The 27,993-nt window shown below is 34.5% G+C and overlaps 1 protein-coding gene across 2 annotated transcripts; it reads right to left on the reverse strand.

Moving 5' to 3' along the window:
• Positions 1-787: 787 nt before the first annotated feature.
• Positions 788-27,993, reverse strand: LOC149802460 (centromere protein X-like). Of its 2 annotated transcripts, none has more exons than XM_089951699.1 (6): positions 27,868-27,993; positions 21,737-21,788; positions 16,217-16,270; positions 12,255-12,286; positions 9,429-9,461; positions 788-1,453 (listed from the first exon to the last, which is right to left on the reverse strand). In XM_089951699.1, exons 1-6 carry the CDS (start codon positions 27,892-27,894, stop codon positions 1,439-1,441), a joined length of 213 nt encoding a protein of 70 aa, XP_089807825.1. In that variant the 5' UTR covers positions 27,895-27,993; the 3' UTR covers positions 788-1,438. The 2 variants fall into 2 exon arrangements, with proteins under 2 accessions (XP_089807825.1, XP_089807824.1); XM_089951698.1 differs by having other exon boundaries at positions 9,405-9,461.

Consider the following 27,993-nt stretch of genomic DNA (forward strand, 5'->3'; position numbering starts at 1 on the left):
TTATTGACGAGTATAATAACCATACCTTTATTGATGGGTATAATAACCATACCTTTATTGATGGGTATAATAACCATACCTTTATTGTTAGGCATAATAACCATACCTTTATTGATGGGTATAATAACCACACCTTTATTAATGGGTCTAATAACCATACCATTATTGATGGGTATAATAACCATACCTTTATTGATGGGTATAATAACCATACCTTTATTGATAGGTATAATAATCATACATTTATTGATAGGTATAATAACCATACCTTTATTGATGAGGACATTAAACTATAGATGCTTAATATATACATACATTGTAAACAACGGAAGCTCTTGTAAATTGAACAAAGCCAAACCCATGTGTGAGGAAGGAGCAATACAATGAACAAAAACAATGCTATTTGTGAAGAGGAAGAAATACCCTGAACAAAACAAAACCCATGTGTGAAGAGGGAGAAATACCATAAACAAAAACAACCCATGTGTGAATAGGGAGAAATACCCTGAACAAAAACAAACCCATGTGTGAAGAGGGAGAAATACCCTGAACAAAGACAAACCAATGTGTGAAGAGGGAGAAATACCCTGAACAAAAACAACCAATGTGTGAACCCTGAATAAAACAAACCCATGTTTGAAGAGGGAGAAATTCCCTGAACAAAATCAAACCCATGTTTGAAGAGGGAGAAATGCCCTGAACAAAAACAAACCCTTGTTTGAAAAGGGAGAAATTCCCTGAACTAAAACAAACCCATGTTTGAAGAGAGAGAAATACAAGTCTGACATATTTTCATGATATTTAATGTCTAGATCAGCATAATATGATTACTGCTTACTTCAAATATTAATAATACACAATGATTTGAGAATGAGATGCCATAATATACCCATAAATATTTCCATACCAACTTTCCGTATGTAAAAGAACAAATACCAGATTTTAAATATATCTTCTGTGATAAAATCCCATCATTTATCTTCCAGCAGGCATTTACAAGTGTGCTCTTAACTGTCCTTGTCCATTGCATACTTTGTATTCCATGTATTCACCATGTCTGTCCTTGTCCATTGTATACTTTGTATTCCATGTATTGACCATGTCTGTCATTGTCCATTGCATACTTTGTATTCCATGTATTCACCATGTCTGTCATTGTCCATTGCATACTTTGTATTCCATGTATTCACCATGTCTGTAATTGTTCCATTGCATACTTTGTATTCCATGTATTCACCATGTCTGTAATTGTTCCATTGCATACTTTGTATTCCATGTATTCACCATGTCTGTAATTGCTGCAGCAATGAAGTCAGGTAAATGAAGTAGAAATATTTTGTCTAGGTCCATCAGCATCACAGATGCTTGCCATCCAGTCAAATCATGGATATAAGGTTCTCTAAGTATAGATGCATCCTAATTACAGAAATCATTAGTCTTACAAGTCTAACAGCTGAAAAGGTAAAAGAGGAAAATACAATGAACAAAGAAATACCTTACATATTTCTATTATATAAATAATCAATGTACTCTGGTTTTAATTATATTTGTGGATCGCAATTTTCGAAATTTCTAAAAGGGGAAATGTTTATCGATATTTAAAATCATTGATTTGCCTGTCAAATTTTGCATTTTTGTTGTTATTTAATTTTGTGAATTAACCTCTACAAATACCTAAAATAAAAAATACAAAGAATAAAACTATGCCAATAAGAAAACTGTGTTCAACAAATGGCTAAAACAATACTACTAGAGTGTGACCCTGCGATAGTGTGTTCCGTTATAACATGAATTCAGATATAACATGATTGTGGCATGGCTCCTGAAATTTTATATACATGCAGTTTTCCTGTATATGATCAAAAATTCTTCTTAAAAGTATGAAAAATAATGTGTAGAAAGCTTATTATCATTTCGGAGACGATATAGATTATGAATTTGAATATAAAATGATCATTGCATGGCTCCTAAAAATTTTAAATTTCACCAATTTCTTTAAGCTCTGTTCCAAAATAAACATTGGAAATATGAGTATCAGAACCAATGCTTGAGCCTTCTGATAACTCTGATCTCAGTTTATTGTTGAAAGATGTCAGCTCATAAGTGTTAATCTTATTATCACTGATCCATAAACAAAAGGTCAGTAGGTCTTCTTTGTGTTTGTCTTCAATGCATTTTGTATACAATTAAGCCATCAAGTCTTCTTTGTGTCTGTCTTCAATGTATTCTGTATACAATGAAGCCATCAAGTCTTCTTTGTGTTTGTCTTCAATGTATTCCATATACAATGAAGTCATCAAGTCTTCTCTGTGTTTGTCTTCAATGTATTCCATATACAACGAAGTCATCAAGTCTTCTTTGTGTTTGTCTTCAATGTATTCCATATACAATAAAGTCATCAAGTCTTCTTTGTGTTTGTCTTCAATGTATTCCATAAACAATAAAGTCATCAAGTCTTCTTTGTGTTTGTATTCAATGTATTCCATATACAATAAAGCCATCAAGTCTTCTTTGTGTTTGTATTCAATGTATTCCATATACAATGAAGCCATCAAGTCTTCTTTGTGTTTGTCTTCAATGTATTCCATATACAATGAAGTCATCAAGTCTTTGTGTTTGTCTTCAATGTATTCTGCATACAATGAAGTCATCAAGTCTTCTTTGTGTTTGTCTTTAATGTATTCTATACAATGAAGTCATCAAGTCTTCTTTGTGTTTGTCTTTAATGTATTCCATATACAATTAAGTCATCAAATCTTCTTTGTGTTTGTATTCAATGTATTCCATATACAATGAAGCCATCAAGTCTTCTTTGTGTTTGTCTTCAATGTATTCTATACAATGAAGTCATCAAGTCTTCTTTGTGTTTGTCTTCAATGTATTCCATATACAATGAAGTCATCAAGTCTTCTTTGTGTTTGTCTTCAATGTATTCCATATACAATGAAGCCATCAAGTCTTCTTTGTGTTTGAATTCAATGTATTCCATATACAATTAAGTCATCAAGTCTTTGTGTTTGTCTTCAATGTATTCTGTATACAATGAAGTCATCAAGTCTTCTTTGTGTTTGTCTTCAATGTATTCTATACAATGAAGTCATCAAATCTTCTTTGTTTTTGTCTTCAATGTATTCTGTATACACTGAAGTTATCAAGTCTTCTTTGTGTTTGTCTTCAATGTATTCTATACAATGAAGTCATCAAATCTTCTTTGTGTTTGTCTTCAATGTATTCTGTATACAATGAAGTTATCAAGTCTTCTTTGTGTTTGTCTTCAATGTATTTTGTATACAATGAAGCCATCAAGTCTTCTTTGTGTCTGTCTTCAATGTATTCCATATACAATGAAGCCATCAAGTCTTCTTTGTGTCTGTCTTCAATGTATTCCATATACAATGAAGCCACCAAGTCTTTGTGTTTGTCTTCAATGTATTCCATATACAATGAAGTCATCAAGTCTTTGTGTTTGTCTTCAATGCATTCTGTATAAACTTAAGTCATTAAGTCTACTATGTGTTTGCCTTCAATGTATTCTGTATACAATGAAGCCACCAAGTCATCTTTGTGTTTGTTGTTGTTGTTGTTGTTGTTATGGGGTTTAACGCCATTTTTCAGCACAAGATAGGCTATACATGGCGGCCAGTATTAATGGTGGAGGAAGAACCCGGGAAAACCCCGGAAAGAACCACCGACCCACAAGAAGCTACCGGCAAGCTTTCTCACATATCCACATTGACCGAGCCCGAGACTCGAACCCACGTAGACAGAGGTGAGATGGCAGTGATCCGTGATGGAGAGCGCTTTAGACCACTCGGCCACTTGGGGCCCCCTTTGTGTTTGTCTTCAAAATTTTGTATAAACTTAAGTCATTAAGTCTTCTTTGCATTTGTCTTCAATGTATTCTGTATACAATGAAGTCATCAAGTCTTCTTTGTGTTTGTCTTCAATGTATTCTATACAATGAAGTCATCAAATCTTCTTTGTGTTTGTCTTCAATGTATTCTGTATACAATGAAGTTATCAAGTCTTCTTTGTGTTTGTCTTCAATGTATTCTATACAATGAAGTCATCAAATCTTCTTTGTGTTTGTCTTCAATGTATTCTGTATACAATGAAGTTATCAAGTCTTCTTTGTGTTTGTCTTCAATGTATTCTATACAATGAAGTCATCAAATCTTCTTTGTGTTTGTCTTCAATGTGTTCTGTATACAATGAAGTTATCAAGTCTTCTTTGTGTTTGTCTTCAATGTATTCTATACAATGAAGTTATCAAGTCTTCTTTGTGTTTGTCTTCAATGTATTTTGTATACAATGAAGCCACCAAGTCTTTGTGTTTGTCTTCAATGTATTCCATATACAATGAAGTCATCAAGTCTTTGTGTTTGTCTTCAATGCATTCTGTATAAACTTAAGTCATTAAGTCTACTATGTGTTTGCCTTCAATGTATTCTGTATACAATGAAGCCACCAAGTCATCTTTGTGTTTGTTGTTGTTGTTGTTGTTGTTATGGGGTTTAACGCCATTTTTCAGCACAAGATAGGATATACATGGCGGCCAGTATTAATGGTGGAGGAAGAACCCGGGAAAACCCCGGAAAGAACCACCGACCCACGAGAAGCTACCGGCAAGCTTTCTCACATATCCACATTGACCGAGCCCGAGACTCGAACCCACGTAGACAGAGGTGAGATGGCAGTGATCCGTGATGGAGAGCGCTTTAGACCACTCGGCCACTTGGGGCCCCCTTTGTGTTTGTCTTCAAAATTTTGTATAAACTTAAGTCATTAAGTCTTCTTTGCATTTGTCTTCAATGTATTCTGTATACAATGAAGTCATCAAGTCTTCTTTGTGTTTGTCTTCAATGTATTCTATACAATGAAGTCATCAAATCTTCTTTGTGTTTGTCTTCAATGTATTCTGTATACAATGAAGTTATCAAGTCTTCTTTGTGTTTGTCTTCAATGTATTCTATACAATGAAGTCATCAAATCTTCTTTGTGTTTGTCTTCAATGTATTCTGTATACAATGAAGTTATCAAGTCTTCTTTGTGTTTGTCTTCAATGTATTCTATACAATGAAGTCATCAAATCTTCTTTGTGTTTGTCTTCAATGTGTTCTGTATACAATGAAGTTATCAAGTCTTCTTTGTGTTTGTCTTCAATGTATTCTATACAATGAAGTTATCAAGTCTTCTTTGTGTTTGTCTTCAATGTATTTTGTATACAATGAAGCCACCAAGTCTTTGTGTTTGTCTTCAATGTATTCCATATACAATGAAGTCATCAAGTCTTTGTGTTTGTCTTCAATGCATTCTGTATAAACTTAAGTCATTAAGTCTACTATGTGTTTGCCTTCAATGTATTCTGTATACAATGAAGCCACCAAGTCATCTTTGTGTTTGTTGTTGTTGTTGTTGTTGTTATGGGGTTTAACGCCATTTTTCAGCACAAGATAGGATATACATGGCGGCCAGTATTAATGGTGGAGGAAGAACCCGGGAAAACCCCGGAAAGAACCACCGACCCACGAGAAGCTACCGGCAAGCTTTCTCACATATCCACATTGACCGAGCCCGAGACTCGAACCCACGTTGACAGAGGTGAGATGGCAGTGATCCGTGATGGAGAGCGCTTTAGACCACTCGGCCACTCGGGGCCCCCTTTGTGTTTGTCTTCAAAATTTTGTATAAACTTAAGTCATTAAGTCTTCTTTGCATTTGTCTTCAATGTATTCTGTATACAATGAAGCCACCAAGTCTTTGTGTTTGTCTTCAATGTATTCTGTATACAATCATGCTAAAACAATAATGGCCATACAATTGATCATTAAACTGCATATACAACCAAGAACCAAACAATGTGGTGGTTGACACAACCAAGCACCAAACAATGCAGTGGTTGACACAACCACCACCAAACAATGCAGTGGTTGACACAATCAAGTACCAAACAATGTGGTGGTTGACACAACCAAGAACCAAACAATGTGGTGGTTGACACAACCAAGAACCAAACAATGTGGTGGTTGACACAACCAAGGACCAAACAATGTGGTGGTTGACACAACCAAGCACCAAACAATGTGGTGGTTGACACAGCCAAGAACCAAATAATGTGGTGGTTGACACAATCAAGAACCAAACAATGTGGTGGTTGACACAACCAAGCACCAAACAATGTGGTGGTTGACACAACCAAGAACCAAACAATGTGGTGGTTGACAGAACCAAGCACCAAACAATGTGGTGGTTGACACAGCCAAGAACCAAACAATGTGGTGGTTGACACAACCAAGAACCAAACAATGTGGTGGTTGACACAACCAAGCACCAAACAATGTGGTGGTTGACACAACCAAGATCCAAACAATGTAGTGGTTGACACAACCAAATACCAAATAAGGTAGTGGTTGTTCAAAGTTTATCTCCTGAACTTACAGATCAATTAATTAAAGTATACTCAAACTCTGTATTATCACGGCAAACAGGACTTCCAGAAAAATTCTGAACACGTGCCATATATCAGTTGTTTACAGATGTAAAGCTGTAGAAAGATGCAAATCTGTCACAGCACAATTTCCTAAAAAATGTAAACAATTTTGGTAAGTCGGCATTGAATAATAATGAACATCACTTTTTTGTTAAGTGCATGCAATTCCATTTATCATCATAAACAAAACTCATCAAACTTACATTCAGACACTGAATGATCCGCAATAAAATTAATGAATATTTTAAATCTGTGTGCATATTTTTGATGGAATTACATGTACTGTGGATTCACTGCAAGTGACGAGATTGGTGGGTGAGAACACAGTATTGATACTCTATTCATGCTATACATTAGATTAGCATATATATAAACAGTATACTTGTATGTGTACCAATGTGTTGTTCTCTGGATAAAGTAAGATATTACATATATAATCTTTGCTTTCACAACATGTGTATTTCTCATTTAATATGCTGTGATTTAAGATTGCAACTGTGCCAGTGAAGCACATAATTCTGCATCTACTTTAATTACCAACCACCACCCACAAACACTGGCCATTTTTGGTTACATGCATCATTTTCCTCAGCTAACTGACTTGGTTGGTTATAATATGGTTTGGTACATAACATGGTCAGGTTTTATAGACCCCGACCATCATGTTATAGCGGGATCACACTATAACTGTACGAGTACAAATCAAACAACTGTCAGGATCAATCACTTACATCATGTTTTCACGAGTGCTCAACATCAAAAAGTGAGATGATGCCACCAACAACACTAAGCCTGTCAGCAATTAAAGTACATGTGTATGATCTAAAGATTTATTGTCCATAAAGTTGCACCATCAGTATTTTCTGCCAATCATGGCGTTAACACAGTATCTTAAGTGCAGAAAAAATCAACTTAGATACCCTCATTTTGGATAATGTCATCATAGGAATCTAACCCAATGTTTAACAATTTTTCAGTCATATCACTACAATGTCTGCAGTGTGGCAGTTTATAGTGATGTCTAGCACTAGGGCATCATGCCACAGACACGTAGCATGATGTCCCACCCAGTCACATTATCCTGACACCAGGCAGACTAGTCATAACACTAACCTCTTAGTGCTGAGTGCCAAGCGAGGCAGCTGTTAGTATCATTTCTGTAAGTATTTGGTGTGACTTGACTGGGGTTCGAACCCGCAACCTCCTGCATCCGAGGCGGACACTCTAACCACTAGGCCACAGGAGCGGTCATCAAAGTGTGTTGTTGTTGTTGTTGTTTTAGGGTTTAACGCCATTTTTCAGCACAAGATAGGCTATACATGGCGGCCAGCATCAAAGTGTGAAGATGCTAACTAAATTCCAATACAACTGAATCACTCCTTTGTTTTTGCCTGCCTCTTGTATGGTCCAACATCAACCACAACTTGACATCACATAAAGACTACAAAGAAGAATTAAAATCACACTTTCACAGCTGGTATGCTATACAGATCACGAGAACCACGAGGGAGCAGGAAGTTGTGGACCTAAAATGGTTAGTAGTCACGCCAAATATCTTTACATTCATGGTTCGGTGAAACAACAAAATCGATGAAAATTAGTGAAACCACAGTATTTAGAATAAAATTGGCTTGGAGATTTTAGTTTAAAAAAGGATCAAATGCATGAACATAACTTGTGTTTTTTTGGTTATAAGCAAATGTTAATGTTTTTAAGTACAATGAATCTAAATTATAAATGCTTTAAGGCTTTTTAGTTCTGTACCTTGCACCAGAAGACTGAATAAAAATTTGTAAATAAATATGATGCAATTACCTTTGATAAGCATCTTCTATTGAAATGACTTGGCATTTTTCTTCATGTGCTACATAAAATAGACTAAACTAAGGGAGGTAACTGCTCCAACTAAATATTTCCCCAGGATTATAATTTGAGTTATTTTCTATATTTTGACTGGCCTTTAAGTTAAAAAGACCAGAAAAAAAGACTTTTATTATTAGAAATATAAACTATACTTAGTAAGATATAGTAAACAGTATGCCATGAAAAAGAAATATTTCTATCATATTTGTAATTATAACTGTTTACAATTATGTGCATCATTTGTATTACCAAGAGAAATGAGTGCTCTTAACTATTGTGGTTATATAAGTGAGTTAATAACACTTCCATAAACACTATGGCTTGCTGCTGTTTGTTATACGGCAAAATATTTCAAATCTGAACATAAATCACACATTCACCATCTATGCCAGATATCGATTTTGCAAGTCTTAAGGCCCAAAAAAAGACGTGTTTCTGGTCGGCCAACTGTCCGTTTTATAGATTGTGTACTAGACTGTAGAGTTTATATACTAGATTGTTAGGTCAGTATACTAGATTGCTGGGACAGTATACTAGATTCAGTCTGTATAAAAGATCGTAGGGTCTGTATACTAGATTGTTTAGTCTTTATACAAGATTATAGGGTCTGTACACAAGATTATAGGGTCTGTATACAAGATTACTGTATCTGTATACTAGATTACTGTATCTGTATACAAGATTACAGGGTCTGTATACAAGATTACTGTATCTGTATACTAGATTACTGTATCTGTATACAAGATTAATGTATCTGTATACAAGATTATTGTCTCTGTATACAAGATTATAGGGTCTGTATACAAGATTGCTGGGTCTGGATTATGTATGTATACAACATTTAAGCTTTGTGAAACCATGTGAGACATTGAAACAGAGTTACATATATACTACAACTAAAGGTTCTGTGTCTTGCCTGCTGAGTGTGATGTACCCTTCAAATGAAACTTAAACACACAATCTTAACATTGCCAATAATGCTGTGGTTGTTGCAAGAAAAATGATACCTATCCCATGCCAAGTTTTATACACAACACAAGCATTTACTAACAAGTTCAGGCAAGATCTTCTCCACCTGTTCTACTGTCACTTCATCTGAGCCATCTTTCTGCAACAGAAATGTATTTCAAATAGAGTATATAACTCCGAGAATGCTACCACTGAAAACTATATAATTCTATCTATGGAATTCAAACTAAATCATTCAATAATTAAAAGTGCAACTAACTGCTATCCAATCTGAAATATTTGTATTGATTTTATATTTTTCATGGGAAATGAAGATCCACAAAACAAAACTGCCACAAAAATAGAATTAAAGTATGCACTGCTAAGGTAACACAACCCAACAAAACTGTATTCCCACAAAATTGTCAGCTTACTCCATAAAATGTCATCACTACAAAATATTTCAAATTTTACATATAGGTGTGTGTTATGTTTCCCATAACCATTACGCATAAGATGCTTTCAGTCAAACCTGTTATAAGCAGTCACCCATGGGAAAAGGCCAAAATGGCCTTTATACACAGATTACTTCATAAAGCAGGTTCACTTTGCAAACTTGGTTCTTGAACAAATACCATTATTATTATTACTGATTCTGACAATTGATATATTTTCCTATTCATAGAATTTACTATATAAATTTATCATTTATATATTTTGCTGGAAAAGGGTTATATTTATAAATTTCTTCATACCTTGCCTCCTTTTATCATGTAGTATATTTTTGCTTATACAATGAAACCCTTCATAACCAAAAATTTCAGGGACCAAATTTAATTATTTGGTTTTAAGAATAAAACAGACATGAAAAATATGTTCTTTTCAACTGATTTACGAGATTGCAAGCAAATCTTACTTGTGTGTTATGACTATTGCCGTAAAACAATAAATAGAAAAGAGCGAAACAATAACAACTGTTTTGTAAAACTGAACAAATAATCTATTCCCAAGAATACAAAGTGAAATTGTAAAAATAACTTATGGTATTGTGAATTAAATCCCAAATAATCCATGAATTTCTAACCCAAGTCCTAATGAATAAAGCACGTAATAAACTTTAATAGTATTCATAATAATTTCCAATGCTGCAGGTGTTGATGTGCCTGTAATGGCTGGTAGTCTCTAATGTACTAATGTACCAAAGAGCTCAATTGTAATGCTGTGCCAACAGTCATTTGTTGAATCACAGTAATATAATACAAGGTTTCTTTGTTTGAATTCATTGTAATTCCCAATTAATGTCTCATTATAATAATATTATAGAAGACTTTGTATTTCCAGAAAAGAATAATTTGAATTAGATAATTTCAGCCCAAATCAAACACTGAACACAACAATGATTCTGCCTCAAGATCTCATATCATGAATGAATAATTTCTAGATAAACAAGATCTTATAACATGAATGAATAATTTCTAGATAAACAAGATCTCATATCATGAATGAATAATTTCTAGATAAACAAGATCTCATAACATGAATGAATAATTTCTAGATAAACAAGATCTCATAACATGAATGAATAATTTCTAGATAAACAAGATCTTGTAACATGAATGAATAATTTCAGGATAAACAAGATCTGATAGCATGAATGAATAATTTCTAGATAAACAAGATCTTGTAACATGAATGAATAATTTCAGGATAAACAAGATCTAATAGCATGAATGAATAATTTCTAGATAAACAAGATCTGATAGCATGAATGAATAATTTCTAGATAAACAAGATCTTGTAACATGAATGAATAATTTCTACATAAACAAGATCTCATAACATGAATGAATAATTTCAGGATAAACAAGATCTCATAACATGAATGAATAATTTCCAGATAAACAAGATCTTATAACATGAATGAATAATTTCTAGATAAACAAGATTATATAAAAAAAAAACTAAGACACAAAAGAAGAGGCGCCTGGTGAACCTACTTATAACTCAAGTCCATGTGGATCCTGTTTTCTAAAATAAAAATACCCTGAAAACAGGTGCCAATTTTCTGAAGGTGAATAAAACTGCTACCAAAATTGGTAAATGAAACCTTGATACATCACTTGTTTAATCATCAAAAACAGTGGTTACTGCATGGAAATTTGATTCAAAATTATTAAATTGAAAACTTTTAATAAAAGTTGACAACTTAAAAGAAATGCTCAGACCCCTGTAAATTTATTTATTTGTACATTCTCTAATTTCTTTTGGGAATCTGTTACAACTTAGTCACCCCAAAATACTGAAAACTTGTCTTAAAGAGTTCTTGATTCAGTTTTAGAACAGAAAGAGGGTTATTCAAAACTGATGTAGGGCTCAGCATTATGAGGTTAGTGTTAGGACTGGTTGGCCTGGTGCCAGGATAATGTGACTGGGTGGGACATTATGCTACATGTCTGCGGCATAATGCCCCAGTGCTAGACATCACTATAAACTGCCACATTGCAGACATCGTAGCGATATGACTGAAAAATTGTTAAAGCTACATTAAAAATCCAAGTCTCACACACACACACATCTAGGTGTGTGGGTTGGAATTAGCAAACTAAGTTTCTGTAGACACTTAGGTGTGTGGGTTGAAATCAGCAAACTTTGTCTGTGTAGACACTTAGGTGTCTGGATTGGAATTAGCAAACTTTGTGTGGACACTTAGGTGTTTGTGTAGACACTTAGGTGTGTGGATTGGAATTAGCAAACTTAGTGTGTGTGGACACTTAGGTGTTTGCATAGACACTTAGGTGTGTGGATTGGAATTAGCAAACTTAGTCTGTGTGGACACTTAGGTGTTTGTGTAGACACTTAGGTCTGTGGATTGGAATTAGTAAACTTAGTCAGTGTGGACACTTAGGTGTTTGTGTAGACACTTAGGTGTGTTGGTTGGAATTAGCAAACTTACATTAGCCTGAACTGCTGCTCTGTTTGCTGCTTCTATTACAAAGAGAAAGAAAGGAATTATTTACAATATTGAAAAGGCATTTATTTTGTGGGAATGGTTACATCTTATCTGAGTGCTGAAATTTGTTAAATCAACAAAGCAAAGTTGGTGATATGATAATTCTCTTGTAATAACATAGAATTATGGGAGATAATATTTTGCCATTTATTCATTCCATTTTAAAATACAACAAATTGGAAGAAAATATGTAATTGACAGAAGTCATGGATTGATAATCAAGGTTTAACTGTTGGAGATATTCCTTTTTAACAATAATGCAGACTTCAAACCATGCACTAGTTAGTATTTGCACCAGTCTATTATTTCCCAATACAGAGCTTAAAGAGTAACTGCTAATAAAAAGTTTTCATAATGAAATGAACAAAGGTGATCCTAATGAGAAACTTTATAGCTGATGAAATGAATCAAGGAATAAGGATTGCACCAACAAAATGAACAATTATTATTTTATAATGACGTACCTCTGATCTGACCTTAATTCTATCCATTAGCCTTTCATAATGTGTACCACAGTACAGACTCTGATCTGACCCTAATACTATCTATTAGCCTTTTCTAATGTGTACCACAGCCTAGACTGTGATCTGACCCTAATCCTATCAATTACTATTTTATAATTTGTACCAAAGTATCAACACTGATCTGACTAATATATATGAATCACCTTTTTTATTTTGTGTACCATAGCATAGACTGATCTGACACTAATCTTATAAATTACCATTACAGAATGTATCCCAAAGCATAGACTTTTATCTGACCAGTATATATCAATTACCATTTTAGAATGCGTACCACAGCATAGACTCTGATCTGACTAATATATATGAATTACCTTTTTTATTTTGTGTATCATAGCAGACTTTTGATCAGACAGGTATATACCAATTACCATTTTATAAGAAGGACAACATAGATTCTGAGTTGACCCTAATCCTATTAGCCTTTCATAATGTGTACAGCATAGATTTTGATCTGTTGTTGTTGTTGTTGTTGTAGGGTTTAACGCCATTTCTCAGCACAATATAGGCTATACATGGCGACCAGTATAAATGGTGGAGGAAGAACCTGGGAAACCCCCAGAAAGAACCACCGACCCATGAGAAGCTACTGGCAAGCTTTCTCACATAACCACATTAGCCGAATCCGAGACTTGAACTCACGCAGACAGAGGTGAGATGGCTGTGATCCGTAACGGTGAGCGCTTTAGACCACTCGGCCACTTGGGGCCCCCGATTCTGATCTGACCCTAATCCTATTACCCTTTTATAATGTGTACCACAGCACAGACTATGATCTGACAGCTGCATTACTTACCATTGTAACAATGAATACTGTTGACCCTAACATACCAGCACATGATGTGATGGTAGAACTGTAGATGTTTGCAAATGGGACTACAAAATAAATATGTGAGAGCTTATGCACTAGTTGCACATGAAACCAATTCCTGCATGATTGCTTTTTATTTTTTATTCAATGCATCATTTTCTTGGTAACAGACAAAATAAACACTTAAGCATAATGAATGCCATTTTCTAGGGGCACTGAAAGTACTCCAAAGAATTAAATACAAGTAATCATAACAATAAGAACTCTATCCATGCAGTAAATACAAGTAATCTTAACAATGAGAACTCTATCCATGCAGTAAATACAAGTAATCATAACAATGAGAACTCTATCCATGTAGTAAACGCAAGTAATCATAACAATGAGAACTCTATCCATGTAGTAAACGCAAGTAATCATAACAATGAGAACTCTATCCATGTAGTAAATACAAGTAATCATAACAATGAGAACTCTATCCATGCAGTAAACACAAGTAATCACAACAATGAGAACTCTATCCATGCAGTAAATACAAGTAATCACAACAATGAGAACTCTATCCATGCAGTAAATACAAGTAATCATAACAATGAGAACTCTATCCATGCAGTAAATACAAGTAATCATAACAATGAGAACTCTATCCATGCAGTAAATACAAGTAGTCATAACAATGAGAACTCTATCCATGCAGTAAATACAAGTAATCATAACAATGAGAACTCTATCCATGCAGTAAATACAAGTAATCATAACAATGAGACCTCCATCCATGTAGTAAACACAAGTAATCATAACAATGAGAACTCTATCCATGTAGTAAATACAATAATAATAATAATAATAATGACCTTATTTAAAGAGGGTAACACAATTAGCTAAAAACTAATCTACTTTGAGACCCTCATACAAAGGAATTTATTTATTTAAGCTGCATCTCTGAAGCCACTAGATATATTGGGTTTGGAAGAAGGAAATAGAGTGGGCATTTCTAATCTCAACTGGAATACTACTCCAGAGCAGAGTTCCAGAGTATTGGAATCAAGTAATCATAACAATGAGAACTCTATCCATGTAGTAAATACAAGTAATCATAACAATGAGAACTCTATCCATGCAGTAAATACAAGTAATCATAACAATGAGAACTCTATCCATGCAGTAAATACAAGTAATCATAACAATGAGAACTCTATCCATGCAGTAAATACAAGTAATCATAACAATGAGAACTATATCCATGCAGTAAATACAAGTAATCATAACAATAAGAACTCTATCCATGCAGTAAATACAAGTAATCATAACAATGAGAACTCTATCCATGCAGTAAATACAAGTAATCATAACAATGAGAACTCTATCCATGCAGTAAATACAAGTAATCATAACAATGAGAACTCTATCCATGCAGTAAATACAAGTAATCATAGCAATGAGAACTCTATCCATGCAGTAAATACAAGTAATCATAACAATGAGAACTATATCCATGCAGTAAATACAAGTAATGATAACAATAAGAACTCTATCCATGCAGTAAATACAAGTAATCTTAACAATGAGAACTCTATCCATGCAGTAAATACAAGTAATCATAACAATGAGAACTCTATCCATGCAGTAAATACAAGTAATCATAACAATGAGAACTCTATCCATGTAGTAAATACAAGTAATCATAACAATGAGAACTCTATCCAGTGTAGTAAATACAAGTAATCATAACAATGAGAACTCTATCCATGCAGTAAATACAAGTAATCATAACAATGAGAACTCTATCTATGCAGTAAATACAATGTACTCCAAAGAATCAAATACAAGTAATCATAACAATGAGAACTCTATCCATGTAGTAAATACAATGTTTAATAAGAGAGCTGTGAATGGCACATTACATCTGCCCATGTTTATCTTACCTTTAATATGGTAACCAGCTTACTTTTGATAATAATGACCACTGGATCTCAATGACCTGGAACTTTAGTCATCGAATGTGGTCCTGAACAAATTTAATATGCTGAAACTATTATTTCTTATCATACTTACAATGACCATGACCTCTCACCTAGATCTCAGAATCAACAAGGTTCTTTATTACCCAAAGAGCAAGCCATCCACAAAAAGCAAGCCATCCAGAAAGTTTTATCAAGAACTTACTCTAGAATAAACATTATTCTGCAAAGCACATTTTCTCAGCCACTGCACACCTAATATTTGGACCCCAAAATCAATGGGCTTCAATACTCAATGTACAAGCCGTCTACAAAGTCTGTTGACGATAGATACTGTAGAACTTGTGTTGTCATGCAGAAAATGAAAAGTTACTGGACAGACAAGCAATGTCACAGCATAAAAAACTCTGCCAAATGGTGGACATGTGAAAAATTTAATGTAGCAGAAAAATACAACCAATTAGTCGAGCAATATTAATTCCATATAATCACAACATTTGTTTGGGACAAAAACAATGGAGGAAAGTGTACAGAAACAGAAAGAAACAGCTACCTGACAAATATTTGAAACATTTTATTGTTTGCTGAACATTTTGTCAATATATTTACCTGAAACAAATATTCTCAGTACTTCATTTAACAGAGCAAGACCCTCTGGATTAACTGTAAAATAAATGTATAAAGCTAAATTTCTCTAATCCCCTAGATTAATCAATAGGCTAATACTTTGGGATTAAGGCTTCTGGATTAACTAGAAGAATCAACAAATAAAACCATAATTCTTAAATCCCCTGTATTAGTCAACAGGCATTTGTGAATAATCACACTCCTCATTTTTAAAAATATTATACAAAGCAGTGTACTTGATTTAACACAGTAAATATTATACAAGGCAGTGTACTTGATTTAACACAGTAAATATTATACAAGGCAGTGTACTTGATTTAACACAGCAAATATTATACAAGGCAGTGTACTTGATTTAACACAGTAAATATTATACAAGGCAGTGTACTTGATTTAACACAGTAAATATTATACAAGGCCGTGTACTTGATTTAACACAGTAAATATTATACAAGGCAGTGTACTTGATTTAACATAGGAGATGCACAGTAAATATTACTACATACAGTCTAATTTCATTTCTATGGCATCTGTTGATCTGATAATTATTTTTATAAGATGACACAAATAAGAACAATTCTATAACGATAATTCATAACACAAATCTATTTATTTGAAAAAAACCATGCTATATTTAATTTTGGGTAATGATTTGATATACTGTACTTTCATCCCAGAAATCCATCTGTAGTGTTCATTAGAAAGGTGATTTTTTCACTTCATACCAAAGATGATTAAATACTGGTATTTAATACAAGAATCTTTATCAACACTACATTTTGCAACAACAAAATGAAAAATTGATGAAAAATACAAATTAAGGCTACCTGACATGATGCAACATATATGGTAAAACAAATTGTGTGAACAGATCTTATTGCAGTCAGATATGCCAGACAGACAGAATAGCAGTCAGATATGCCAGACAGAACAGCAGTCAGATATGCCAGAAAGACAGAACAGCAGTCAGATATGCCAGAAAGACAGAATAGCAGTCAGATATGCCAGAAAGAACAGCAATCAGATATGCCAGAAAGACAGAATAGCAGTCAGATATGCCAGAAAGACAGAATAGCAGTCAGATATGCCAGAAAGACAGAACAGCAGTCAGATATGCCAGACAGACAGAATGGCGATCAGATTTGCCAGAAAGACAGAACAGCAGTCAGATATGCCAGAAAGACAGAATAGCAGTCAGATATGCCAGGCAGAAAGAACAGCAGTCAGATATGCCAGAAAGAACAGCAGTCAGATATGCCAGAAAGACAGAATAGCAATCAGATATGCCAGAAAGACAGAACAGCAGTCAGATATGCCAGACAGACAGAATGGCAGTCAGATTTGCCAGAAAGACAGAACAGCAGTCAGATATGCCAGAAAGAACAGCAGTCAGATATGCCAGAAAGACAGAATAGCAGTCAGATATGCCAGAAAGACAGAATGGCAGTCAGATATGCCAGACAGACAGAATGGCAGTCAGATTTGCCAGAAAGACAGAATGGCGATCAGATATGCCAGACAGACAGAAAGACAGTCAGATTCGCCAGAAAGACAGAATGGCAGTCAGATATGCCAGAAAGACAGTCAGATATGCCAGACAGACAGAAAGACAGTCAAATATGCCAGACAGACAGAATGGCAATCAGGTATGCCAGACAGACAGAATTGTAGTCAGATATGCCAGACATACAGAACTGTAGTCAGATCTGCAAGAAAGACAGAATAGCTAGTTTAGATCTGTACAGGATTCCATGTGAACTGGTCTTGAAGCTAGTATAGATTTGTACAGGATTCCATATGAACTGATCTTTAAGCTAGTTTAGATCTGTACAATATTCCATATGAATTGATCTTAAAGCTAGTTTAGATCTGCACAGGATTCCATATGAACTGGTCTTATAGCTAGTATAGATTTGTACAGGATTCCATATGAACTGATCTTTAAGCTTGTTTAGATCTGTACAGGATTCCATATGAATTGATCTTTAAGCTAGCTTAGATCTGTACAGGATTCCATATGCACTGGTCTTAAAGTTAGCATAGATTTGTACAGGATTCCATATGAACTGATCTTTAAGCTAGTAACAGATTTGTACAGGATTCTATATGAACTGGTCTTAAAGCTAGTATAGATTTGTACAGGATTGCATATGAACTGATCTTTAAGCTAGTTTAGATTTGAAAAGGATTCCATATAAACTGGTCTTAAAGCTAGTATAGATTTATACAGGATTCCATATGAACTGATCTTAAAGCTAGTTTACATTTGTACAAGATTCCATATGAACTGGTCTTTAGGCTAGTTTAGATATCAACAGGATTCCATATGAACTGGTCTTAAAGCTAGTAATAGATTTGTACAGGATTCCATATGAACTGATCTTAAAGCTAGTTTACATTTGTACAAGATTCCATATGAACTGGTCTTTAGGCTAGTTTAGATATCAACAGGATTCCATATGAACTGGTCTTAAAGCTAGTAATAGATTTGTACAGGATTCCATATGAACTGATCTTAAAGCTAGTTTACACTTGTACAGGATTCCATATGAATTGATCTTAAAGCTAGTTTAAATCTGTACAGGATTCCATATGAACTGGTCATAAAGCTAGTATAGATTTGGACAGGATTCCATATGAACTGGTCTTAAAGCTAGTAATAGATTTGTACAGGATTCCATATGAACTGGTCTTAAAGCTAGTAATAGATTTGTACAGGATTCTATATGCACTGGTTTTTAAGCTAGTATAGATTTGTACAGGATTCCATATGAACTGATCTTTAAGCTAGTTCAGATTTGAAAAGGATTCCATTTAAACTGGTCTTAAAGCTAGTATAGATCTGTACAGGATTCCATATGAACTGGTCATAAAGCTAGTATAGATTTGGACAGGATTCCATATGAACTGGTCTTAAAGCTAGTAATAGATTTGTACAAGATTCCATATGAACTGGTCTTAAAGCTAGTTTACATTTGTACAAGATTCCATATGAACTGGTCTTTAAGCTAGTTTAGATATCTACAGGATTCCATATGAACTGGTCTTAAAGCTAGTATAGATTTGTAAAAAATTCCATATGAACTGGTCTGAACACATTAACCCCTAGCGACGACTTAACGGGGCAGGAGGCAGTAGCCTACTGCCAAGCTCTGTAGCGTCATGGTCATGCATGATACACTAAAGTGGGTGGTATTATAGAAAGGTAGACAAATGAAGCTCTACAATGATACCAAATAATCTGGAATATCTAGTTGCACTACAAAATACAGATAAAAAAAGACGCATTTTTTGGACCTGACTTTTTCTACTTAAAATTCGCCTGTGGTTGGAATCCAATCTTGTGTCAGGATTTTAGACCTTTTGGTCTCAGATCAAAGGCAAACTGGTATGAACTGCAAACAGACAGATGAGCCTTTGCAAAAAGTAGGATAAGATGGGCATTTGGAATAAAGAGTGGTCTCAATACAGAATTAATGGTTCCGTTTAGCAATAAAAATAAAATAAAAAAAAGAACTTCAACTTTTACCCTTCTGCTCATGTGCGAGTCAAATAACCAATGAAAAACAATGTTTCTAACACAACTAGGCAGTATGTTATTGAAAGATCACCGGGGATTTGGTGTTTTCGGATCTATTGAGAAATACTTTTCAAAATGTGTTTCCTACTCGATTTTCAGGCAAAAATGACAAAAACCTCCTGGGGTTAATGTGTTAAAAGCTAGTTTAGATATGTACAGGATTCCATATGACTGGTCTTTAAGCTAGTTTAGATATGTACAGGATTCCACATGAATTGATCTTAAAGCTAGTATAGATTTATACAGGATTCCATATGAACTGATCTTAAAGCAAGTATAGTCTTGTTCAGGATTCCATATGAACTGGTCTTTAAGCTAATTTAGATTTGTACAGATTCCATATGAACTGATCTTTAAGCTAGTTTAGATATGTACAGGATTCCACATGAATTGATCTTAAAGCTAGTACAGACTGAATGAAATGTAAAATCATGTGCTGATGATTAAAGTGAATAAACTTTATTGCAAAGCAACATTTTCTACCAAACTGTTTATAGTTATTCATTCCCTCAGGTAACGATCCCATACAAATCTGATCTCCATCCCCCAATCCCTAGTGCTGACCCAAAAGATTCTGAAGAGTTATTAGACAAAAGAAATATAACTAAATTCCAGGTTTAATATTACCATCTTATATGGTGTTGTTGTTGTTGTTGTTGTGGGGTTTAACGCCATTTTTCAGCTCATGATAGGCTATGAATGGCGGCCAGTATTAATGGTGGAGGAAGAACCCAGGAAAACCCCGGGAAGAACCACCAACCCACGAGAAGTTACTGGCAAGCTTTCTCACATACCCACATTGGCCGAATCCTAGACTCCAACCCAGGCAGACAGAGGTGAGATGGCAGTGATCAGTAACGGAGAGTGCTTTAGACCACTTGGGGCCCCCCTTATATGGTGTAAAAGGGGGTTTTAATATGTCCACTTTATATGGTGTATGAGAAAACTTGTTACTTGACAAAATCAAGGTTAGTAATGCCATGCACAGAATAATTCATCTAGTCAAAGAATTCTTCTTTGAAAAAAATGGGGACAATTTTGTATATTAATCTGGCATTTTTATACTTTGACTCAGAACATTAGGCATATGTCTTACTTTCCAACTTCGACTCAGTACATTACAAACATTGTTTTACTTTGACTCAGTACATTACAAACATGTATTTCTTTTTTACTCTGACTCAGTACATTACAAACATGTCGTACTTTTTTACTTTGACTCAGTACATTACAAACATGTCGTACTTTTTTACTTTGACTCAGTACATTACAAACATGTCGTACTTTTTGACTTTGACTCAGTACATTACAAACATGTCTTACTTTCCGACTTTGACTCAGTACATTACAAACATGTCTTACTTTCCGACTTTGACTCAGTACATTACAAACATTGTTTTACTTTGATTCAGTACATTACAAACATGTATTACTTTACGACTTTGACTCAGTACATTACAAACATGTATTTCTTTTTTACTCTGACTCAGTACATTAGGCATATGTCTTACTTTTTTACTTTGACTCAGTACATTACAAACATGTCGTACTTTTTTACTTTGACTCAGTACATTACAAACATGTATTTCTTTTTTTACTCTGACTCAGTACATTAGGCATATGTCTTACTTTTTTACTTTGACTCAGTACATTACAAACATGTCTTACTTTCCGACTTTGACTCAGTACATTACAAACATTGTTTTACTTTGACTCAGTACATTACAAACATGTACTATTGTTTTACTTTGACTCAGTACATTACAAACATGTATTACTTTTTACTTTGACTCAGTACATTACAAACATGTATTATTTTTTTACTTTGGCTCAGTACATTACAAACATGTATTATTTTTTTACTTTGGCTCAGTACATTACACACGTAACTGACTAAATACATTATATACAAAATGTCTTACTTTTTGACTTCTCATCTTTGAAAAACTGCTGCATAATTTCAAGCACTGTTTTCTGAAAAGAAAATTATATAGTTACTGAATTATTACTTCTGGGAATTAGAATAACAAAGACTTTCCATGCATAAAAAGTTATAAACATTTATCACCAGCATTTGTAGAAGTCTAATACAGTTCTGACCAATCTCCAGCACTCCAGCATGGGTGTCAAGATTTCCAGCATTTTATATAGTGTAATAGATTATGTTATATGAGACAATCCTTCAAACAGCTGATAACAAATTGTATTATAGTCATCATTTTACAACTCGCGATAAAGGCGCCAGTTACCTAAGACTGATATGAAACATTGTATCACATGTGACTCTGTTACAGATCTTAATACCTTGCTGTCGAGGAGGATGTCATCTAACAACGGCTGCATAACAGTTACAATATCTTTAGATGCAATGTACAATGTCAACTGATGGTTGGAATCAAAGTAAAATAAAAACACAACCAACATACAAATTTTCCATTTTATCATGAAATAAATATTATGGAGATATAATCAACTAGGTGTCGGCAGCCTATGGCATTTGTACCAATGGTGTTATGTCTAACTTGTGACAGGCACGTAGTACGAGTTGTAGTTTTGTACTGAATGTATTAAACATGATAATTGAATTAAAGGGATGAATATGACTTGCCACACAGCACTCTACAACTGAATTAAAGGCATGAATATGACTTGCCACACAGCACTCTACAACTGAATTAAAGGCATGAATATGACTTGCCACGCAGCACTCTACAACTGAATTAAAGGGATGAATATGACTTGCCACACAGCACTCTACAACTGAATTAAAGGCATGAATATGACTTGCCACACAGCACTCTACAACTGAATTAAAGGCATGAATATGACTCGCCACACAACACTCTACAACTGAATTAAAGGGATGAATATGACTTGCCACACAGCACTCTACAACTGAATTAAAGGGATGAATATGACTTGCCACACAGCACTCTACAACTGAATTAAAGGCATGAATATGACTTGCCACACAGCACTCTACAACTGAATTAAAGGCATGAATATGACTCGCCACACAGCACTCTACAACTGAATTAAAGGGATGAATATGACTTGCCACACAGCACTCTACAACTGAATTAAAGGCATGAATATGACTTGCCACACAGCACTCTACAACTGAATTAAAGGCATGAATATGACTTGCCACACAGCACTCTACAACTGAATTAAAGGCATGAATATGACTTGCCACACAATACTCTACAACTGAATTAAAGGCATGAATATGACTTGCCACACAGCACTCTACAACTGAATTAAAGGCATGAATATGACTTGCCACACAGCACTCTACAACTGAATTAAAGGGATGAATATGACTTGCCACACAGCACTCTACAACTGAGTGGACCAGCAGTTCTAATTTTGTTCATTGTTATTATCATTTTTTAAGTACATGTACATCTATCACAAATAACTATCCATACAAAATTTTAAAAAATGAACAGATCAATCCCTCAAACAACCAAGAACAGACCTCATACCTCTAACAACCAATAACAGATCATATCTCTCTAACAACCAGTAACAGATAAGATCCCTCTAACAACCGATAACAGATCATATCCCTCTAGCAAACAATAACAGACCTCATACCTCTAACAACCAATAACAGATCATATCCCCTTAGCAGTCAATAACAGATCATATCCATACAGCAGTCAATAACAGATCATATCCCTCTAGCAACCAATAACAGATCATCCCATAGGCAACCAATAACAGATCATATCCCTCTAACAACTAGTAACAGATATCCCTCTAGCATCCTATAGCAGCCAATAACAGATCATCCCTCTAGCGACCAATAACAGATCATCACTCTAGCAACCAATAACAGATCATATCCCTTTAACAACCAATAACAGACCTCATACGTCTAACAACTAATAACAGGTCATATCACTCTAACAATCAATAACAGATCAAATAATTTTAATATAAAAAATATAATAAAATATGCAAGTGCTGACATTTCAAAAGCTGATGAACAATACTCATTTCAGTTGTTATTATTTAATTACTTTATTGCTTTGGAACATTGGACAGTCTGAATAGAAAACTAGGATTTTTGTTCAATTCACATCTTGTTAAATAATTTTCTTGGTGAGACCAGTTATAGCATCAAGCAAAGAATGATTAGCACACTGATGTGACAGGCAGCCATATTAGTTACCTGGACATGCTCAATAATCATTATTTAATGACTGATTACCATACAGAACACTTGACTAATTACTGTGGCATAATAATTGTACTACCTGGAATTGGCTAATATAAATATGACCACTGAAAGAACAGTTCTTTTTTCAAACACATTATGGAGTAATGTGATGATTAGTTTCGACAAAAGGCCCATGTGGGCCTGATATCACTCAGCTGCTTACCTTATTTAACAGCTGAGCATTTCACAATGCAGGTTTATGTGCAATATCTCCAAATCATTATATCTATTTTAGTAATTTTACAAATGCAAATTTTTCTCTCAAAGATATTGAGATAAATAACATCAAAGTCTTCCAAGATTGTTATATAGATAATGCTTTAATTTGTAGTTGATAGAGTCACACGTCATTCACATGAATTAACCTCATAATTCACAGGGTTTCTGCAGGAAGATGGAGTTTGGATTTATTTACTAGTGGTATTTAAATTTGGTAGTACTCCAAAAGAAATGCATACACAATTACAATACCTGTGATAACATCTAAATGACAAATGTTTCAGGCACTCAAACAATAAAATACTAGCAATAATTGATTCCAAATATTTCAAATGTGGCAAAGATTTTAGAAATAATTCTATGTAAATAGATTTATAATTTGACAAAAAAGTTATTCTTTTCTGAGCAAAATCAATTCTAAAATATAAAACAAAATTACTCACACATACATAAAATTGTACCATGAAATTGGTAATAAAATGTTTAAAAGCATTCATGCAGTGCAAAATAAAGAGTGTGCTGGCCAATATGAGCCCTGCATCTGATTAAATGGAACAGAATGAATGGCTGAATATAAGTCACTGACACCTAACAGGTAACATGTTTGGAAGTATTTATCTTATCATGAATGTACAGATGATAAGTATATGTCTTTCTGTAATCTGCATGCAAGAAATACAACCAATATGTCAACACACCAGTACCACCCTAAAACTGCAAGACCTTCCAAAGATGAAAAGTCCCATAAGTTGATGTCTGTTTATAATGTACTGTATCGTAGGCTGTGTATCATGAATTGCATTATTGAAGTGTATTATTTCACCACTGCTATATTACAGGGGTCACGCTACCAGTTGAAGTGGATGACTATGTCAACTAAAAAATGTGAACTTTGCCTTCTTCTGTTAGGAAGCAAAAACAACTTTGCCCTGTGATTGTTTTAGAAGAAAATTGAATGACCGTCCTTTTCTAGATGCTCCCTGGCCTTGGCCAGGTTAGTTCAGTGTTATGTTTTAAATCAAGGCGAAATGTAGGCTTCATGCCATCAAATAGCTGGTGTTGATATCAATTGTGCCAACAAACTCTTGCACCTTCACAGGCATGTGTTTTGATAACTGATTTTGTGTGTGTGCTTTAGATTTTTAATGTAGCTTTAACAATTTTTCAGTCATATCTCTATGATGTCTGCCGTGTGGCAGTTTATAGTGATGTCCAGCAGTGAGGCATCATGCCGCAGACATGTAGCATGATGTCTCACCCAGCAACATTATCCTGACACCAGGCCGACCAGGCCTAACACTAACCTCTTAATGCCGAGTGCCAAGCAAGGCAGCTGTTAGTACCATTCTTGTAAGTCTTTGGCATGACTCGGCCGGGGTCCGAACCCATCACCTCTCGCATCCGAGGTGGACGCTGATTGACCATTAACCTTTTCCAGAGTAAGTTAGCAACTATTACTGCCTGATTTCCACAAGTTATTTTTTGAAGACAAAAACATACAAACTTGTGTTTCAAAACTTAAACTTATGTTAATAGCACTCTGTTTTTTAAGAACAGAATCAGTAACATAAATATTTTAATGCCCGCATGTAGATTTCCCCCCCATAAAAATCAGTTTGGAACCATAAGTGATCCTGTCAGTGGGAAATAATGGCAGACATCACTGAGTCTGGGAAGTACTGATTTATTAGATCGTCACTTTTTGTAAACCATTGAGAAAATATATTCTGGAAAATATAAAACTGATAGAAAGTAGAGTCTAAATATTATGTCTTTAAAGATTTAGCTTTAAATGCTATTGTGTAGGTCAGAAACATATGAGACAATGCTATGTTGTGGATTTCAAGAGACGATGTAAGGTCAAGGTTGTATTCTGAGTTTACCTAGTTTTGTGAAAATAAGAAGAAACAAAAAACAAAAAGCAAACCAAATACTATCTAACCAATGCTTAATGTTACACCAAGTACATAGACAAATAATAAAACCTTATATCTGCAATCCTATCAATGGACTCTTGTAACGAAGCTATAAAGTGAGTGGTTACATTAAGAAAACCCCCCTCTCTAAAAATTGATGCACTTGCATGTTGGCTGTGTCAATTCAGTTGAAAAAAGGGGTTTAGTTCATTCATATATAGACTTTAAATCTTCAGTGTATTGTCTATGAACAGTTACAGTGAAGTATTATAGGCAACAAAGAAAGTCAAATTTTCAGGAATATTTCAAACAACTGACAACTAAAATAACGACGCTTTTCTAAAAAGTAAAGTCATATCTTGGCAGAATGAAAATATCAAACTAGCAAATGGATGCATTTTCACGTTCCATTGACATACATTTGAATTTGTTGCAATGCGACAGTAGTCAAGGTATGCCGAAGTAAGTTCAAGTAGGAACATGTTGGGGACAAGTTTCTTGAACGAAACAAACTGTTGCTTACAGTTCCAATAGGCATAATATATTTTTATTCATTTCTTTAAAGAATAATATTTCAACTTAACCCGATTTTGGCATTCCCGGCATACATCACTTTCCAGCCAAATGAAATTTAGGCCAACGAAACTCGAAAATAGGTCCATTTCTTTTGTGAGAATTTGAATTTATTAGAGAAAAGACATTAGAGAAAGTTGTTGTTGTTGTGGTTGTTTTAGGGTTTAACGCCATTTTTCAGCACATGATAGGCTATACATGGTGGAATGTATTAATGGTGGAGAAAGAAACCGGGAAATCCCCGGAAAGAACCACCGACCCTCGAGAAGCTACTGGCAAGCTTTATCACATACCCACAATGGCCGAATCCGAGACTCGAACCTATGCAGACAGGTGAGATGGCAGTGATCCGTAACGGAGAGCGCTTTAGCCCACTCGGGGCCCCTGCATCAGAATAAGTAAAGTCTGACTAAAACATTATGACTTTACTTTGTAAAAAAGCGTCATTATTTTAGTTGTCAGTTGTTCGAAATATTCCTGAAAATTTTACTTTCGTAACGATGTTAGTCGACATCAAAACACGCTACACAGCGCCGTTAGGCTGTAAGACCTTGATGCCCACAACAAAAATATCAACGTCAGGTCTTACATGTATGACTAACCTGGAACATGCTATAGAATCAGGAAATGCTTTGAACCACTAGAGAAAATGTACTTTGGTAGCTGAGGATGGTTTTGTAAATTGGCCAATCAAATATCTTAACTTAAGGCCATGATTGGACTTTTTCTGCTATTATTTTGTAACAATTAAAAATAAGGATATGTTTGTCTATTTGGTCTTGAGGCTGCTATTATTCTTTAAAATATGCAAAACATATACGCCACTGACAGTTATTTCGTAGTATATATGCATAGAAATGTAAACAGTCAGCCAAGAAGCACGGGATGCCACCAAGTGCAGTTGACATGCTCGAGTTGTACATCTCAAAAACTTAAAACGACCTGTAATGCAACTCTATTGAATTGCATGAAACTGCTTTTTACATAAAATTATCGCACAAGGAATGGGTGAATGACCTTTTAACCTCACTGTGTACTCTACTTTTTATTTAGTGAATTTTTATTCTAGGCAGATCTAAGAGAATCAAATTTGTGCATAAAAAACTGTCCCTTTCACCTGTTTGAACGCCGCCTTTTCCGCCATCGTTGTTGTTGTTGATTTATAATTCACTCCGTTACTTTATTGGAGCACCCCAGATTAAAATGTGGCCTGGGTTATACGACAGGTAGCTGATGTTTTATC

The sequence above is a fragment of the Sinohyriopsis cumingii genome, chromosome 3 (assembly GCF_028554795.1).
Source record: "Sinohyriopsis cumingii isolate HCF-2022 chromosome 3, ASM2855479v2, whole genome shotgun sequence".
Taxonomy (NCBI): Eukaryota; Metazoa; Mollusca; class Bivalvia; order Unionida; family Unionidae; genus Sinohyriopsis; species Sinohyriopsis cumingii.

Coding starts and splice junctions, on each gene's coding strand:
- LOC149802460 (XM_089951698.1), bottom strand. CDS start 27,894: ATGGCGGAAAAGGCGGCGTTCAAACAG. Junction 21,789..27,867: donor AAAAGGCGGCGTTCAAACAG/GTGAAAGGGACA, acceptor TTTTCTTTTCAG/AAAACAGTGCTTGAAATTAT. Junction 9,462..12,254: donor GAGCAGCAGTTCAGGCTAAT/GTAAGTTTGCTA, acceptor TTTCTGTTGCAG/AAAGATGGCTCAGATGAAGT.